A 16,965-nucleotide genomic window follows, 5' to 3' on the forward strand; every position below is an offset into this window, starting at 1 on the left:
ATGAATCGTCCTTTCGATTACTAGTTCAATTATCCATCTTGAGTACGCTAGATTACTGTAACATTATATATCTAGGAGCTTATAAAAAGACACTTAACAAGCTGAGATTAATTCAGAACCCTGCGGTCCGGCTAATCTTTGGTTTAAAAAAATGGGAACATGTCACCCCATACTTCCAGATACTCCACTGGTTGCCAGTGAAATCCAGAATACTCTTCAAGTTCGCCTGCATCAGCTACAAAGCTGTCTTTGGGATGCTACCATCTTACCTCGCCTCTCAATTCATCCTCAACAGCTCTAATAAGAGCTCTCGCAGAATAAATCTCTTTAACTACCCATCCCTGAAATCATGCCATTACAAGAAGTTCCTCGACAGAATGTTATCATTCCAGGCAGCAAAACTGAACACATGGCTCGTAAAACCTATACTCGAGGCCACTTCATATGCCGACTTCAGAAAATTTAACAAATTCTAATCCCAATTCATGCGCAATCCCCCTCAGCTCTCCTCTTCCTAATCCCCAAATCTCTAGATCTTAGACTAACTCATGCTTTTCCCATTTTGTAATGGTATTCCAACCCAAATTGTTTTCCCCTTGTATCTTAATCTTTGACTATATACATCCTTTAGATTCAAACCAACTTGGTTCTCCTCCATTTGTAATTGTATCCCAGTTCGACTTGTTGGGTTTTTTTCCCTTACATCTCATGCTCTGACTGTATGTATCTTGTTCTAAACCGCTTTGAACATATGGTATAGCGGTATATAAGAAAAAAAATTATTATTATTATATAGGTCATTGACTGGTGAGGTATACTTATATATGGGGAGGGGGTTCGTTCTTTCCCCTTATTAACTTTTTTTTTTGTTCTTTTTTTAAAATTTAACTTACTAGGCTCCCTTAATGTGGGTTTGAATAACAATAATTTGAATAGTAATTTACTGATTTCTTTTGATTGCTTGCAATTACTATAGCTAATATCCTTTACTAAATGTGTGCTTTGACTATTCCATAAAATAAAAATATACATACCTAAAAAGTCACAAAGTAATGCACAGTTAAAAAACATAAGGGAAAATAATATAATGAACTCACTGCTTCTTCATGCTCCTTCCAACAGTCATAGTCTGTTGCCATAGCAACACTGGCATAAGAGATTCCAGCCTCCTTGGCCAGCACCACCTCAGGAACCGTGGTCATGTTGACAACGTCAGCTCCCCAGAGACGAAACATCAAGCTTTCTGCCCGGGAGCTAAAACGAGGTCCCTCAATAGTTACCACTGTGCCTCTTGAGTGGCACCTGATCCCAAGCCTCTTGGCCACCTCGATAAGAACCTGAAAATTGTCAAGTAAATACCATTGGTAATACAGAGGCATGTTTGTGTGTGTGTGTGTGCAAACATGAACAGTGGTGTACATTATTTTTATCGTACGTAATCCATCCAACGATTAAAATACTAGGAGTCGTTCTGGATCAGTATCTCGCCATGAAAAATCAGACAGATTCAGTGGTATGCAAAAGTTATTTTACCTTATGGAAACTATGAACAATTAGACCAAATTTTGAATTTGCTGCTTTTAGACTTTTGGTTCAATTGTTACTATTGAGTCGTCTTGATTACTGCAACATTGTCTATCTGACAATCACTAAGAAAGAGCTGGTGAGATTACTACTGATTCAGAACACAGTGGTTACATTGATTTATGGACTGAAGAAGTATGACCATGTCAAGTTGTTTTATTGTGAGCTGCATTGGCTGCCAACGAAGGCCCAGGTACTGTTTAAGCTGGGTTGCTTTTGTTATAAGGCTCTAATATGGTACAGCTCCTCTCTATTTGGTTAATAGACTTTCCATAGTTTCATACAAACATAGCAGGAAAACTCATGCTTTGTTTAATTTTCCCTCTGTACAGGGATGCAAAAGTAAGAAATTTCTTAATCACACTTTAGCGTTTCAGGTAGCCTCCTACGACAAAGAATTTCGATCATTGTTGCTTACAGCTTATTCTTATAAACATTTTAGAACACAGCTGAAAACTTATCTCTTTTCTAAGCACTTGGCTAATTAATTTATTCTCAGTTCTTAGATTATAATCTTTTGTAAACCGCATTGAACTCACGGTTACGCGGTTAATAAGCACAATGTTATGTTATGTTATTCAACCAACAAAATTATTCACCCAGGGTATTGATGTTTGGTTGCATTCACTGAAATCATCACAGTTGTGGTTAATGTTCTCTATCTGAGCCTGGTGAATCTCAGTAGTGTAATAACAGTTTCACTGTTGGTTACCAAGACATAAGCAAAAAATGTTTTTAGAGCATCATTCATTCTATAATTTTAGGGATAGCACACACTAGTAAATGCTTGCTCCTTATTATGATATTTATTTATTTCACAAATATTCAAATAGGATAAGGAGGGTAAATTATTGTTTATTGAAAGCTTCTATACCGCTACTAAGGACTGGGGAGTCAATTCAGAGAAGTTTATATGAGCTTCTGTAAAAGGTGTAACAATACAGAGAGAGATGGTTTTCAATACAGACGCAAGGAGAGTGGGAGAAGCTAATTAATATATAAGGTGAAGGTTTCTGAAAAAAACCGAGCTCTGAAGACTGTGTTCTGTGTCCTGACGGGCTGGTGGGAGAGAGTTCCAGAGCTTAGGGCCCAAATAGTTAAAGACAGTTTATCTTGAGATATTAAGTCTGAGGGAAGTGAGTGATGAGAGAGGATATTGCTGTTGGATGAGCAGTCGGAGTGTGTTGGGTGGTAGAGAATAAGTGGCTTACTAATGAAGGATGGCACTAAGGAGGAAACTTTTAAATACAAGGGCAAGTATCTAGAATTTTATAAGAGTGAAGACCAGGAGACAATGTTCTACGTGGAGTAGAGAGGTCAAAGTGATAGGCACAGTAGAGGAGTTCGACTGCGGTCAATTGAATTAGTTGGAAATGTTTTAGTGTTTGAAGAGGAATGCTGGCACAGAGCGCATTACAGTAATGCAGGTGTGATATGACCATGGGAAGGAGGGTGTGAACAGTGGAAGGCGTGAGGAAAGGATGGAGGAAGTGGATGCGATGCAAGATGAAGAAGGAGGAGTGAACAGTGTCAACCTGTTGTTTGAATGTAAGCTTTGAGTCAAAAGTTATCACTAATAATAAAACCCTAAGCGCGAATATGCACTCCTACCTCCGTGATTTGCATGCGCAGTAGAAGGAGCCTGTGGCGTTTTGTGTGTGGCGGTTTTCTGGCTCTTTCTACTGCGCATGTAGAGGCACAGAGTTTGAAGTGGCAAACACCATGGCGTTGACTCTGTACAGGAAGCCGCAGCCGCCAAGCAGAGGAAGTTGCTGAGCAGAGAGGAACCGCCGACTAGGGAAGCGTCAGCGCAGTGGCAGCAGTCCTGCCCAGCCAACCCCCCCATTCCTTACCCAAAGCAGCAGTGGCAGCCCTGTAAACAGGCTGTTCGCAGCAAGCCCTCAGGGCCTTTCCTCTGCCGCATCACTTCGGATGCGGTAGAAGAAAGGCCCTGTTGGGGCTGGCCGCGAACAGCCTGTTTACAGCGCTGCCACTGGTGCTTTGGGTAAGAAATAGGGGGTTGGCGAGTCAGGGTTGCTGCCGCTGCTACTGGTGAGGAGAGAGACATGGGATAGCCACTGGAAAGTGCAACCATAGCTGGATTGAGGAAAGGGCAAGGGATCCCTTAGCTGGCACAGCTGGAAGGCAGCTTCAGTGAGGGTCTGGGCAGGGAGAGAGAGAGAAATAAAGAAAGAAAAAAAGATAGATGGGGCAGGGAGAGAGAAAAAAAAAGAAAGAAAGAAAGACAGACATCTATTCTAGTACCCGTTAATGTAACGGGTTTAAACATCAGGTGGCAATCCAACACCAAGGGTGAGCGAAACGGGGTTCAGAGGGGAGACAGATGCGTTTGCCCATTGTGTAGGTGGGCAGGTGTGTGCGGACAGCTGGCCACAGCTGGATTGAGGAAAGGGAAAGGGATCCCTTAGCTGGCACAGCTGGAAAGTGGCTTCAGTGAGGGTCTGGGCAGAGAGCGAGACAGAAAGAAAGATAGATGGGGCAGGGAGAGAGAGAAAGAAAGAAAGAAAAAAAGATAGATGGGGCAGGGAGAGAGACAGAAATAAAGAAAGAGACAGACAGACATCTACTCTAGCACCCGTTAATGTAACGGGCTTAAACACTAGTGTTGAACATTTTTACCAAAGTCTGTAAACAGTAGTGTCTGCCAACAATGGTGGGAGGAAAAAGGGCTAAGGTATGGGGATTAAGAAAGGGGAAGGCTTCGTACTTTGAAGTGTTGAAAACCAGAAGTTGCATCGTCTCAAAGTTCCATGTTCCGTCAGCAGTTTTTCAATACCCATAACAGATTGTGTGAGGTTTAGTTGCTGCTGGGGAGAACTGAAGAGGGGAAAAGGCTTGGTTCTAAGGACAGATACACTAGCCAGTGGACTAACCTTGTAGGGTCATGAAGTGGTTAACTACTGTTTAAAATATTGCTCTGGCCTACATAGCTGAAAACAGTGTTCAATCTACTGACCTCATCTGCCTAAAATGTATGTCCCTACCTTACCACATTGTAAGCTTAATAGATAAGAGTTTGAGCCATGATGTACCCTGCCCTTCTGTACATTTAACATTTAGAACTGTAAGATTTAGATAAGCAGGGAAATGAGCTAGTTTCCTATAGGACTATAAGCTGTATCCCTGAACCTATCAAAAGTGCTGGCTTAGGACCAATAATAATTGTAGAAAAGTTATAGAAGTAACAAATGAAAATTGTAGTTTTTGCATATATTAAGTTTGCATATGTTTAGTGAAAAGGGCATAAAAGTCCATGCATTTCCTGATTCTAACACTCTAGTAGGCAGGCTGTTAACTGCACTAGAGTCCAGCATGCTGTAATAAACCTCTTGTACTTTCTTCACGCCTTTGACTTTGTGTGTCCAAGTGACCTTTCAACCTGAAAACACAAGGAAAAAACCCCCAAAGCCCCAGGGAGAATGAATTTAAAGACAGCCTAACACCATGACCCCTGAAGAACCAGATTAGTTTAGGAGCCAATGAAAAAGGATTTCCAGGAACCAGAAAACATTCCAGACAACTTTGAAGGGTGCCCCATTTTCTGTCAAGGAACTTGGGTTCTACCTCAGTACTTGCACTATATCTGGACTAAACTGACTCACTCATGGATTACATTGAGTCTTGGCTTCCCTATTGCCAAGATAAAATTGACTTGTTTATAGTTCAGGTTATATTGAATAACTGATACAAATGCCTAGACCTGTATCTGACTTCTATCTGTCTTTCTTTGGGAACCCAAAAAACAATTTGCATGGAATCTGACTGAGTTGGGCTGACTAATGTGCAGTATTCAAAACTGGCTTCCAAGTTGCTTTAAAATAGATAACTCTATAAAAGTCACTTTTTCCTCACCAGAAGTGTAAATAGCAATGTATTATAGCCCTCCACAACCTTCAAAGAGCATATCAGATGTTGTGGGGAGATGTACAATTATTTTGGTGAAACAAACTGTTTCAGGAGATAAAAGAACATAAGAACAAAAGAAGTTGCCTCCACTGGGTCAGACCAGAGGTCCATCCTGCCCAGCGGTTCGCTCCCGCGGTGGCCCATCAGGTCCGCGACCTGTGAAGTGGTTACTGACCACTTCTATAACCTACCTTAAGTTCTATCTGTACCCTTCTATTCCCTTATCCTCCAGGAACCTATCCAAACCTTCCTTGAACCCCTGTACAGAGTTCTGGCTTATCACCTCCTCCGGAAGCTTGTTCCATGTGTCCACCACCCTCTGGGTAAAAAAGAACTTCCTAGCATTTGTTCTAAACCTGTCCCCTTTCAATTTCTCCGAGTGACCCCTAGTGCTTGTGGCTCCCCACAGTTTGAAGAATCTGTTCTTATTCACTTTCTCTATGCCCTTTAGGATTTTGAAGGTTTCTATCATGTCCCCTCTAAGTCTCCTCTTCTCCAGAGAGAACAGCCCCAGCGTTTTTAACCTGTCAGCGTAAGAGAAATTTTCCATACCTTTTATCAGTTTAGTCGCCCTCCTCTGCACTCCCTCGAGTACCGCCATGTCCTTTTTGAGGTACGGCGACCAGTATTGAACACAGTACTCCAGGTGCGGGCGCACCATTGCGCGATACAGCGGCATGATGACTTCCTTCGTCCTGGTTGTGATACCCTTTTTGATGATGCCCAGCATTCTGTTTGCTTTCTTTGAGGCTGTCGCACATTGCGCCGATGGTTTCAGTGATGTGTCAACCATCACCCCCAGATCCCTTTCAAGGTTACTCACCCCTAGCCGTGTTCCCCCCATTTTGTAGCTGAACATCGGGTTCTTTTTCCCTACATGCATGACTTTGCATTTCTCTACGTTAAAACTCATTTGCCACTTATTTGCCCAGTCTTCCAGTCTCGTTAGGTCCCTTTGCAGGTTTTCACCGTCTTCCGTGTTCCTAACCCTGCTGCAGAGTTTGGTGTCATCAGCAAATCTGATAACCTCACATTTTGTCCCAGTCTCCAGATCGTCAATAAATATATTGAACAATAGAGGTCCCAGCACCGACCCCTGTGGAACTCCGCTCGTGACCCATTGCCAGTCTGAGTATTGGCCCTTTACTCCAACCCTCTGTTTCCTGCCTGCCAACCAGTGTTTGATCCATCGGTAGATATCCCCTTGCACCCCGTGGTTCCACAGCTTTTTTAGTAGCCGTTCGTGAGGTACCTTGTCGAAGGCTTTTTGGAAGTCAAGGTAAATGATGTCTATGGATTCCCCCTTATCCATCTGGCTGTTTATTCCCTCGAAGAAGTACAGCAAGTTTGTGAGGCACGACCTTCCCTTGCAGAAGCCATGCTGGCTCGCCTTCAGTTGTCCATTTTTTTTATGTGTTCGCAGATTGTGTCCTTTACCATTGCTTCCATCATCTTTCCCGGAACTGAGGTCAAGCTCACAGGCCTGTAGTTTCCCAGGACACCCCTTGATCCCTTCTTAAAGATGGGCGTGACATTTGCTATTTTCCAGTCCTCTGGGATCTCCCCAGTTTTTAGGGAGAGGTTACATATTTGGCGAAGTGTCTCTGCTATTTCGTTTCTCAGTTCTTTTAGTACCCTTGGGTGGATGCCGTCCGGGCCTGGTGATTTGTCGCTCTTCAGTCTATCTATCTGTCTGAGGACATCCTCTTTGCTTACCTCTAGTTGTACCAGCTTTTCGTCATGTTCCCCGTTTATAATCACCTCGGGTTCTGGGATATTGGATGTGTCCTCTCTGGTGAAGACTGACGAGAAGAATTTGTTTAACCTGTCAGCTATCTCTTTTTCCTCCTTTATCGCTCCTTTCCTGTCTCCGTCGTCCAGTGGTCCCACTTCCTCTCTGGCTGGTTGTTTCCCTTTCACATACCTGAAGAAGGGTTTGAAGTTTCTTGCTTCTCCTACCAGTCTTTCCTCATATTCTCTCTTTGCTTTCCTGACCTCTCGATGGCATTCTTTCTGGTGCCTTTTGTGCTCTTCCTGGTTCTCCTTTGTTGGTTCCTTTTTCCATTTCTTGAAGGATGATTTCTTGTCGCTTATCGCCTTATTAACTGCAGTTGTTATCCATGCTGGGTTTCTAGTTCGATTTTTTTTGCACCCTTTCCTGAACCTTGGGACGCACAGGTCTTGTGTCTCGAGCACTGTGCCTTTAAGCAGTGTCCAGGCTTCCTTTACGGTCTTCATCTTCCCTGAGTTGTTGCTGAGCTTTTTTCCTACCATTTTCCTCATGTCTTTGTAGTTTCCTTTTCTGAAGTTGAGTGCTGTCGTTGTGGTTCTTTTCACCTTTGATGTTCCCATGTTTAATTTGTACTGGATCATGTTGTGATCGCTGTTCTCTAACGGTGCTAGTACCACCACTTCCTTTGCGGGTCCTTCTAGCCCATTGAGGATTAGGTCCAGAGTGGCATCCCCTCGCGTTGGTTCTGTGACCAGCTGCTCCATGAAACAGTCTCTTATCATCTCTATGAATTTAGTTTCTCTCGTGCAATTTGAGTGCCCAATGTCCCAATCTATTCCCGGATAGTTGAAATCCCCCATAACCACCACCCTTCCACTTTTGCACACCTGCCTCAGTTCGGCCTCCAGGTCCAGGTCGTTTACTTCTGGCTGTCCTGGTGGGCGATAGTAAAGTCCCAATTTGATGTCAGCTCCTTCCCCTCCTGTTAGTTTAACCCATAGTGACTCCAGACTGTCTGCCCTTATTGTTGTTTCTGATCTGGATGAAGGAATGTAGTCCTTTATATACAGTGCTATTCCTCCCCCCTTCTTGTACGCCCTGTCTCTCCTGTAGAGTTTGTACCCTGGCAGGGCCACATCCCATTTGTTGTCCTCTGACCACCATGTCTCTGTGATTCCTATTATGTCTAGGTCCTTATTTCTGGCTATAACTTCTAGCTCCCCCATTTTAGTCCTTAGGCTCCTAGCGTTTGTATATAGGCAATTTAAGTCCCGGTTAGTTACCTTTTCTTTTGGGTCTACTCTTGATTTGATGCTCCTGCTGGTCTCCTCACGGGCTGCCTCCTGTGGTGTGTCTATCCCGTCCTCCGCCCGCTTCTTTGATCTTTGATAGCCCTCTGGTTCCGGCTGTGTCCTCCCTGTCTTGCTCTTTAGCTCTACTTGCCTCTCGGGTCCCTGTACTGTATCCTTGGGTTTATGTCCATAAAGTGTCCATTTTGCCTCTAGTCCACTATCTTCCTTTCCTGTTTCAGTATCCTTGCTCGATACTGTGGTCCGATGTGTCGAGGTCAGATCGGACCACTAGAAAGGTCTAGTATTAAAAGCTGGAACAAACTTTAGCAATACACAGTACAGTGGAACCTTGGTTTACGAGCATAATTTGTTCCAGAAGCATGTTTGCAAACCAAATTACTCGTATATCAAAGTGAGTTTCCCCATAGGAAGTAAGATCCGGGTGGCCACGTCGTATAGAGCACACACAGTTCTGAGGGATTGTGCCCTGAGGAAACCCGTATAGGGTGAAACATGTTGGCAGTACTCTATCCCTCTTGGCTGAACCACCCAAGATAAGTTCTAACTTTTATCAACTATTTATTGAATTAACACGAAAATATAGCATTGCACAAAAAAAAACTTTAAAAAACTAAAGAGACCCGATGACGATAGGGGCATAAAGCCAGTTGCTATGAGACATAATTGAGCATCTGGTGGCACCTCTTGAGGGCCTGAAGACTTTTGTTAATAAACAGTTGTAATATAGAAGATATTGTGGGGAGGACTATAGTGTATCCCACCCCTTAGGTTGCAACAGTACGCATTCTTCTATAAATATTTTCCATCTATAAGCCTATATACTAAGCCCCCCTGTGAACCGGCATCACTCCCCTCTCACGAATGCCCATCCGCCCAAACTGAAGAACGAGAGCCAGAAGGCTTTGAGCATGCGCAGATGCTCAAGGCCCAGTCTGGCAAGCAGCACAATCTTTGGGCATCGGCACCTCCTGTGGGTTGGTGCTGTGTGCCGGTGCAAGATGGAAGTAAGGCTTTAGTTTGGGCGGGTGGGTGTTCGTGAGGGGGGGGGGGGCGATGCCTGTTAGCAGGGGGGCAGCGTTTGCGGGCAATGCCTGTTCGCGGGCGGGGGGACTCGCAAATCGAGTCAACGCTCGGTTTGTGAGTCATGATTTGCAAAAATGTTTTGCTTGTCTTGCAAAACACTCGCAAACCGAAATTTGACTGTACTTTATTATATAAAATTGTACAAATGTATTGCACTGGGGAATGCAGACTCACAATCCTAACCAAAAAGGGTAGGAATGCACATGAGGTACTGGATGCAAAGTGTTAGCAGACTGTGTCTTTAGCTTCAGGCAGCCTTGGGGCCCTCTCTGGCCTGGGGGTCTAGAGCAATTGCTCTGGTTGGGAGGGATGCTGTATTTTGAAAAAAACTGGTAGTAATAGAGGACTATCACTTGTGTTTAGGAAAAAAGTATTTACTAATTTTTAAAATTCATTTATTACCATGTCAGCTTTGGGAAATGTGCATCCTTCCCGCACCCAGTTCCCAACTAACTTGGGAGTGATAGTGCTCTATAACCACAGCTGTTCATGCGTTAATATGTGAACCCAGGGTTTCAGACAACTGAAATTTCTGGACCTCAGCTCAAATTATTTGAGTAGCCCTGGCCTAGGGCATCGGATACCCATGAGCCAGCAATGGTTCCATGCAGCAAAGTAGGGACAGGCAAGTGACATTCTGAAAGATCAGGTTTCTACCTCGATAATCTTGTTTCTGTTAATATACACAGGAGTCTGTACTTTAGCTGTTGATTCCCACTAACCGCAAATCTGCAGAAAGGTGTCACTGTAAGATCTCAAACTCCTGCCCTTCTGAAGAACAACTCCTTCTTCAGTTGGTACTAAATCAATCAAACTCCACTGAAACAGAAGAAAAGAGAAGGAAGGGCACGGGGAGCTTCTCTAGCAACAAGCTTATTCTATTCAACTATGAAATTTAGTCAATAGAACAATGATCAATAATAATAATAATCAATAATCAATAAACAGTTAACAACTACAATTTAACACTGAACAACAAATCATGCACATGAGTAGTTAGGAACCAACCTATGTGCAACTAGTAGGGGCCCCCCACAAAGGGAAAGGGTAAAGAAAGCCCCCTGTTCCTGTAGTGATGTCTCAGCTGAATCTTAAACATGGACACTGGCAACATCTGAGGTAAAAAGCAGGCGAATCAAAAGTACTCACAGGGTGGGCTGAATGGACTCCTGTATATATTAACAGAATTAAGATAATTGAGGTAAGAACCTAATCTTTCGTTCTGTTACATAAACACAGGAGTTTGCACTTTAGCTGATGCACCAAAGAAGTGCCAGACGTCTAGAACCAAGGACCTGAAAGTGGCATCCTCTCGAGTTGCCATTTCAACTCCGTAGAATTTTGTATAAGTGTGAAAAGTAGCCCAAGTAGCTGCTCTACAGATTTCATCTCGCAAGGCAGCCTGGGACTCTGCCCAGGAAGACGCTACACCTCTTGTTGAATACTCTGCGATAGAGATAGGAGGCTGTTTCCGCACACAATGTAGGAAGAAGAAATCACCATGTGAATCCATCTGGCAATGGAAGCCTTGGAGGCTGGCTTGCCACGTCTCGAGTGGCTGGTCAGTACAAAAAGATGATCAGAAAGTCTGGAATCATTAGTCTTCTTCAGACAGCTAAGCAGGGTTCTTCACACATCCAGCTTCTGCAAGAGTCTGTCCCATTTTGCTGAACCCTTAGGATGAAAGGTGGGCAAACGAAGCACCAGAAGGCAATGCCAGGCCACGGGGCTTGGAAGAGCCAAGACCTCCGAGATCTGCTTCCTGAGCTTTTGTTTGCGTGGCTCGGGAAGAAAAACATGGCTCTGTGCCATACTGAACCGCACTCCCAAATATTCCAAGCACTGAGTTGGATGAAGGTGACTATTCAACCCAGGTTCTGCAGAAGGCTCATCACATGCTGAACCGCGTGCTTGCCATCCTTCAGAGTGAGCCCTTATCAGCCAATCATCTAGGTAAGGATGTACCAACAGGGAAGCTTCCATCAGAGGCTCATATGGAGCACAGGACAGGCCCTTCAAGACCACATTGAGGTCCCAAGATGGGAACAGTCTGTGTAATGGCTTCAAAAACTGAGTGACATCTGGATGAGATGCCAGAGACTGCAAGCCTCTCCGAGCCCAAAAGCATGAGATACCGGCTACCTGCACTTTAAGATATGAAACCAAAAGGCCCTTTTCAAGACTCGCTTGTGAGAATGCAAGAATCACCAAAATGGGACTCTTCTTAGGCTCTACCTGCTCCTTAGCGCACCATACCTGGAAGGTCTTTCAGATCTTAGTGTAAACTGCTACTGCCACAGGCTTCTTTGCCCTAAGAAGAGTCATAAACACAACTTTGAGTAGCCCTTCCAAATCAGGACCACTAACTCAAGAGCCATGCCGTAGGACCAAAGCATTCCTGATTCTCCATAGGAACCAGGCCTTGACTGAGGAGCTCCGGATGAACAGGCAGTTTCAAGGCATCTGCCTCTCTGCAGACACACCAAATCTGCAGGGCCAGTATGAAGCCACCAGAATCACCAGCCCCTCATGGTTCGCTATCCTGCAGATGATCCGACTTACCATATCCCATGGTGGAAAAAAAGAGAAGCTGCTCTATGGGCCAGGTCTGAACTAGGGCATCTAGCCTAGCGCGTCCCCGCTTGGCTCTTTAACTGTAGAAACAAACTGCCTTCATATTCTTGGCTGTGGCCATTAGATCCATGTCCGGTTTGCTCCAATTTTGAACAATGAGGGAAAACGCACTTTGAGACAGACACCATTCCTCCAGGACCAGAGTCTGCCTGCTGAGAAAGTTGGCCTGGACGTTCTCCACTCATGACACATGGGAAGCAAAGAAAGCTTACAGTGAAGTACTATCCATTGGAATAACATCTGTGCTTCCAGGCAAAGGGGGAACGCTTCTGGTGCTTCCTTGTCTGTTCACATAAGCTCCAGTGGTGGCATTGTTTGAAAACACCCTGACTGCCTTCCCTGACAGGAAGGATTGCAACTCCGACAAGGCCAACCAAATGGCTCTCGGTTCCAGACGATTTATGGACCACTTGCTTTCTGATGGGGACCACCTACCCTGGAGGGGATGACTGCGGCATAGAGCCCCCTGCTGCTTAGGCTGGCGATGGTTGTGTCACCCATTTGGTGATTCTGAGAGGCCTCCCCCTCGACAAGGTCCCCCTCCCCTTGAGCCTCCAATGCAAGCTGCACTTTGCCTCCGCAGTTCAGGGGAGCTGTGTCTACAGAGAGTGGCACTGCGGAGATCACCTGGACAGAAGGGAGTATTGGAGTGGGCACATATGATCTCTCACCCAAGAAACAACCTCTAGGGAGGCTGCCATTGAGCCTAGCACCTGAAGGTAATGCCAGGCCATGGGGCTTGGAAGAGCCAAGGTCTCCATGATCTGCTTCCTGAGCTTTTGTTTGCGTGGCTTGGGAAGAAAAACATTGCCCTGTGCCATACTAAACTGCACTCTCAGATATTCCCAAGCACTGAGCTGGTCGAAGGTGACTCTTTAAGAAGTTAACTATTCAACCCAGGTTCTGCAGAAGGCTCATCACCTGCTGAACCGCATGCTCGCCATCCTTTAGATAGGGGGCCCTGATCAGCCAATCATCTAAGTAAGGATGTATCTAGACACCGATCCCACGCAGGTGGACTGCTACAACCACCATCACTTTGGTAAAGATGTTGGGAGCCATGGCCAAACAAAGGTAGTGCCACAAGCTGCAGAATATGAAATATCAGATATTTCCTGTTATCTGGAAAGATGGATATGTGTAGATACGCCTCCATCAAATGCAGATTTTCTGAGCAGGATCTCTTCCCCATAGACTGGATTTTCTGGGATTTCAGGGGTTCCAAGGCCTTGGAGGACTGAATGGGGGCTGAGTCTGGGCCCAGCTGCTCCTCAACCAGTAAATCTGCACAAAAATGAAGGATCCGGGGCTAGAATGGCATGGGGCATCCATGAGAGGTGAACTCAAGGGAAATAGAGTGGTTTTTCAGGCAAAAAAAAAAAAATTAATTAATTAATTAAAAAACAAAGATTGTAAAAAATCCAAGATGGCCACAATCAGGAAATTTGTGAAAAAACAGGTCATTAGAGCTAAATCCAAAAATAAAAAACCTGCGATTTTAGGGTGGAGGAGGGGCAACCGAATCCTAACCTTAGAAACCTTTAAAAATGAAATTTCAAATCCCCCTTCCCCCTCTACCAATTCTTCCCATAGGGAATAATGGGAGCACTTACTGTGACTTCTGGTGCCTGTTGGCCTATAGCAGACTGCCTTTAGGGAAATAATTTCTGCCTCAGCTATTGTCAGAACTGGATCGTTGATGGAAATCTTCTGGCTGCCAGCTGGATGGACCTCGATCAATGACTCCCACCCCCGAAATTCCTCACACAGTAATGAAGGGAGAAACTATGCAGCCGGCTCCCTGATAACCAGAGGGTTGTTACACAGGGGCACCACAGTTTGCGCTGAAGCCCTTGATTAAATCAGCGGGTGAGCAGCCCCAAGGGGAACAGACTCCGAGCTCCTGAAGAAACACAAAGCAAGCTGGCTTCACAGGTACTTGATGAGATTGGCCTGGGAGCAGCAGACCACTCATGCGGGACTGCATCCTTTCCCCGGCGGAGTAAGTCCAAGAAGGGGACCTCCGAGCACCGAAGCCATGAAGAAACTCAAAATAACTGACAGAAATATACCCGAAAATAACAAAAAGAAGCAGAGCAGAACAGAACACACCTTCTGAGTTTGCTTGCAAAAGGAAAAACTGAAGAGGGAGCTGTTCTCCACTGCAGAAGGGGAGGAGTTCAAGATCTTAAAGTGACACTCTTCTGAAGATTTGTGGTTAGTAGGAATCAACAGCTAAAGTACGGACTCCTGTGTAAATGTCACAGAATTTAAAATTGTGTCTACACTGCATAAAATGCCTATATCTTGACATTTGAATAGTTACTGACTAGAGAAAAATAAATGCACATGCATTGTTAGCATAATTGAACCCTAGTGGATCTTCCTGACTTACATGCTGGCTTTACAAGTGGTGGAGAAGGTTGTTTATCATACTGCTAAAACGCAAATCCGGGAAAGAACAGGATGTCTTGACCTGCTTGCTCTTATTCAGTGTTAAAGCACAAGCATAATAAATAGGACTTTGGTTTGAATTCTGTTCACCTGTCATCTGTTCTATTTCAGCCGTTTAACTGCGCTAATGGTCTGAGTCACAAGTTCCTTCACATGAGATAAAATGGTTTTTGCATCTCATTAAGGTGCTCATGACTGAGCTACTCACCACATTTCTAATGCCTGTGGCTGGATTGCCTGCAGCAACCTCTGAAGATACAGGGTTTTTCTTTTTAGTAAAATGATGATTTTTTTTCATACGAAGTGTTTATAAAGAATGCATCTGTTGCAACAAGCTAATGATATGGCAATTTCTGCATCCATGGAATCACAGATGAGTGAACTCTGGATGCAGATTAATCATACAAAGAAGGCAGGGGATTCCAGATCAATGCACATTACAAGGAATTCTGCTTCTGCACTGCAATAATTCATTACACAATATGTCATCAGCAAAACTGATTTTTCAAACTGATTTCCACCTTGCCTTCTATGTGCACATGCCAGCAGAAATAAATTAAATGAATCATGGAACATTTGGGACAGAAGCCATTGCACTTATGACCTGATAAATCCCCCCTTCTCTGAGCCACCTTCCTATAACCCTTTGGTTATGTGGATGCAAAGGAGGGGTCCCTATGCAACTGTGGTTTAATCAAGCCACTTCAAGATGCCTGAAGATGCTTTGTCATCAGTAATTGCAATATGACTGAATTGAACAGCGACACCTTTTCATTTTACTCATTAAAGCTTTGATTTGGATTCCCTTGTGTTGCCCTTTGCCTCAGAAAAATAGCTATATACAGACTCCAGACACCCCACATGAATGGGTGGTAGGTATCTGTTGAAAATAAGCGGCATCCGTGAGGAAGAGAGTTCAACATTATGAAAAAATATCTCCAGTGATGTAAAACATCATAATTAAACCAAGAGTTTGACCATATGTTCCCTTGACACAAGGAAAAGAGTATGCTTACCAGGTTGGGGGCACATAGCCTCCCTCCCTAAAATCAAAGAGGTTGTAGCATATAAAAAAAAACAAATCATTTTGCAAATTATCCATATCCAAATTACTGTAATTTTGGGGTTATAAGTCATGGCTTTTTACATATGAACTCATGAGTGCGACAAATGCATACCGGTAATCTGTTGCCAATGCTGCTGCATTGGTCGCCGTACATCAGGAGTATCCAATGTCGGTCCTCGAGGGCCGCAGTCCAGTCGGATTTTCAGGATTTCCCCAATGAATATACATGAGGTCTATTTGCATGCACTGCTTTCATTGTATGCTAATAGATCTCATGCATATTCATTGGGGAAATCCTGAAAACCCGACTGGATTGCGGCCCTCGAGGACCGACATTGGACACCCCTGCCGTACATGAAGAAGGACACAGTACTACTCGAAAGAGTCCAGAGAAGAGCGACTAAGATGGTTAAGGGGCTGGAGGAGTTGCTGTACAGTGAAAAATTAGAGAAACTGGGTCTTTTTTCCCTCGAACAGAGGGGACATGATGAAACATTCAAGGTACTGAAGGGAATAGACATAGTAGATAAGGAGAACGAGAGGGCACTCTCTAAAGTTGAAAGGGGATAGATTCCGTACGAACATGAGGAAGTTCTTCTTCACTCAGAGAGTGGTAGAAAACTGGAACGCTCTTCCGGAGTCTGTCATAGGGGAAAACACCCTCCAGAGATTCAAGACAAAGTTAGACAAGTTCCTGCTGAACCAGAACGTACGCAGCAGGTAGGGCTAGTCTCAGTTAGGGCGCTGGTCTTTATTCAGAGGGCCGTCATGTGAGCGGACTGCTGGGCACGATGGACCACTGGTCTGACCCAACAGCGGCAATTCTTATGTTCTTATGTTGTATCACTGCACACAGAAAACTGATACAGGAAAAGGCTACGGCATCATTTTATAAAAATCCTTCAAAGTTCTCATCCTTAGTGCCACTGTGAAAAAGAGACCAGAAATTTCCAGAGGTAATGATAGTTCATTTCCATTAGCATCTTTTGTCATCTTTTTTTTAGTCATCCTCAATTTTTTTTTTGCCCTTTTTAAAGTCATATTTTCTTATCACTTATGTTTGTCTATGTCAGGAGTGTCAAAGTCCCTCCTCGAGGGCCGGAATCCAGTCGGGTTTTCTGGATTTCCCCAATGAATATGCATTGAAAGCAGTGCATGCAAATAGATCTCAT

The 16,965-nt window shown here is 44.3% G+C and overlaps 1 protein-coding gene across 2 annotated transcripts in view; it reads right to left on the bottom strand.

Moving 5' to 3' along the window:
• The window catches only part of MTAP (methylthioadenosine phosphorylase), a 204,324-nt gene that overhangs the window by 73,474 nt on the left and 113,885 nt on the right, over positions 1-16,965 (bottom strand). For both annotated transcript variants that reach the window (XM_033919484.1, XM_033919475.1), the window contains exon 6: positions 1,098-1,337. In XM_033919484.1, the coding sequence (XP_033775375.1) occupies positions 1,098-1,337 (240 nt within the window). The remainder of the gene's footprint in view (positions 1-1,097; positions 1,338-16,965) is intronic.

This window comes from Geotrypetes seraphini, chromosome 1 (genome assembly GCF_902459505.1).
Source record: "Geotrypetes seraphini chromosome 1, aGeoSer1.1, whole genome shotgun sequence".
Classification (NCBI taxonomy): Eukaryota; Metazoa; Chordata; class Amphibia; order Gymnophiona; family Dermophiidae; genus Geotrypetes; species Geotrypetes seraphini.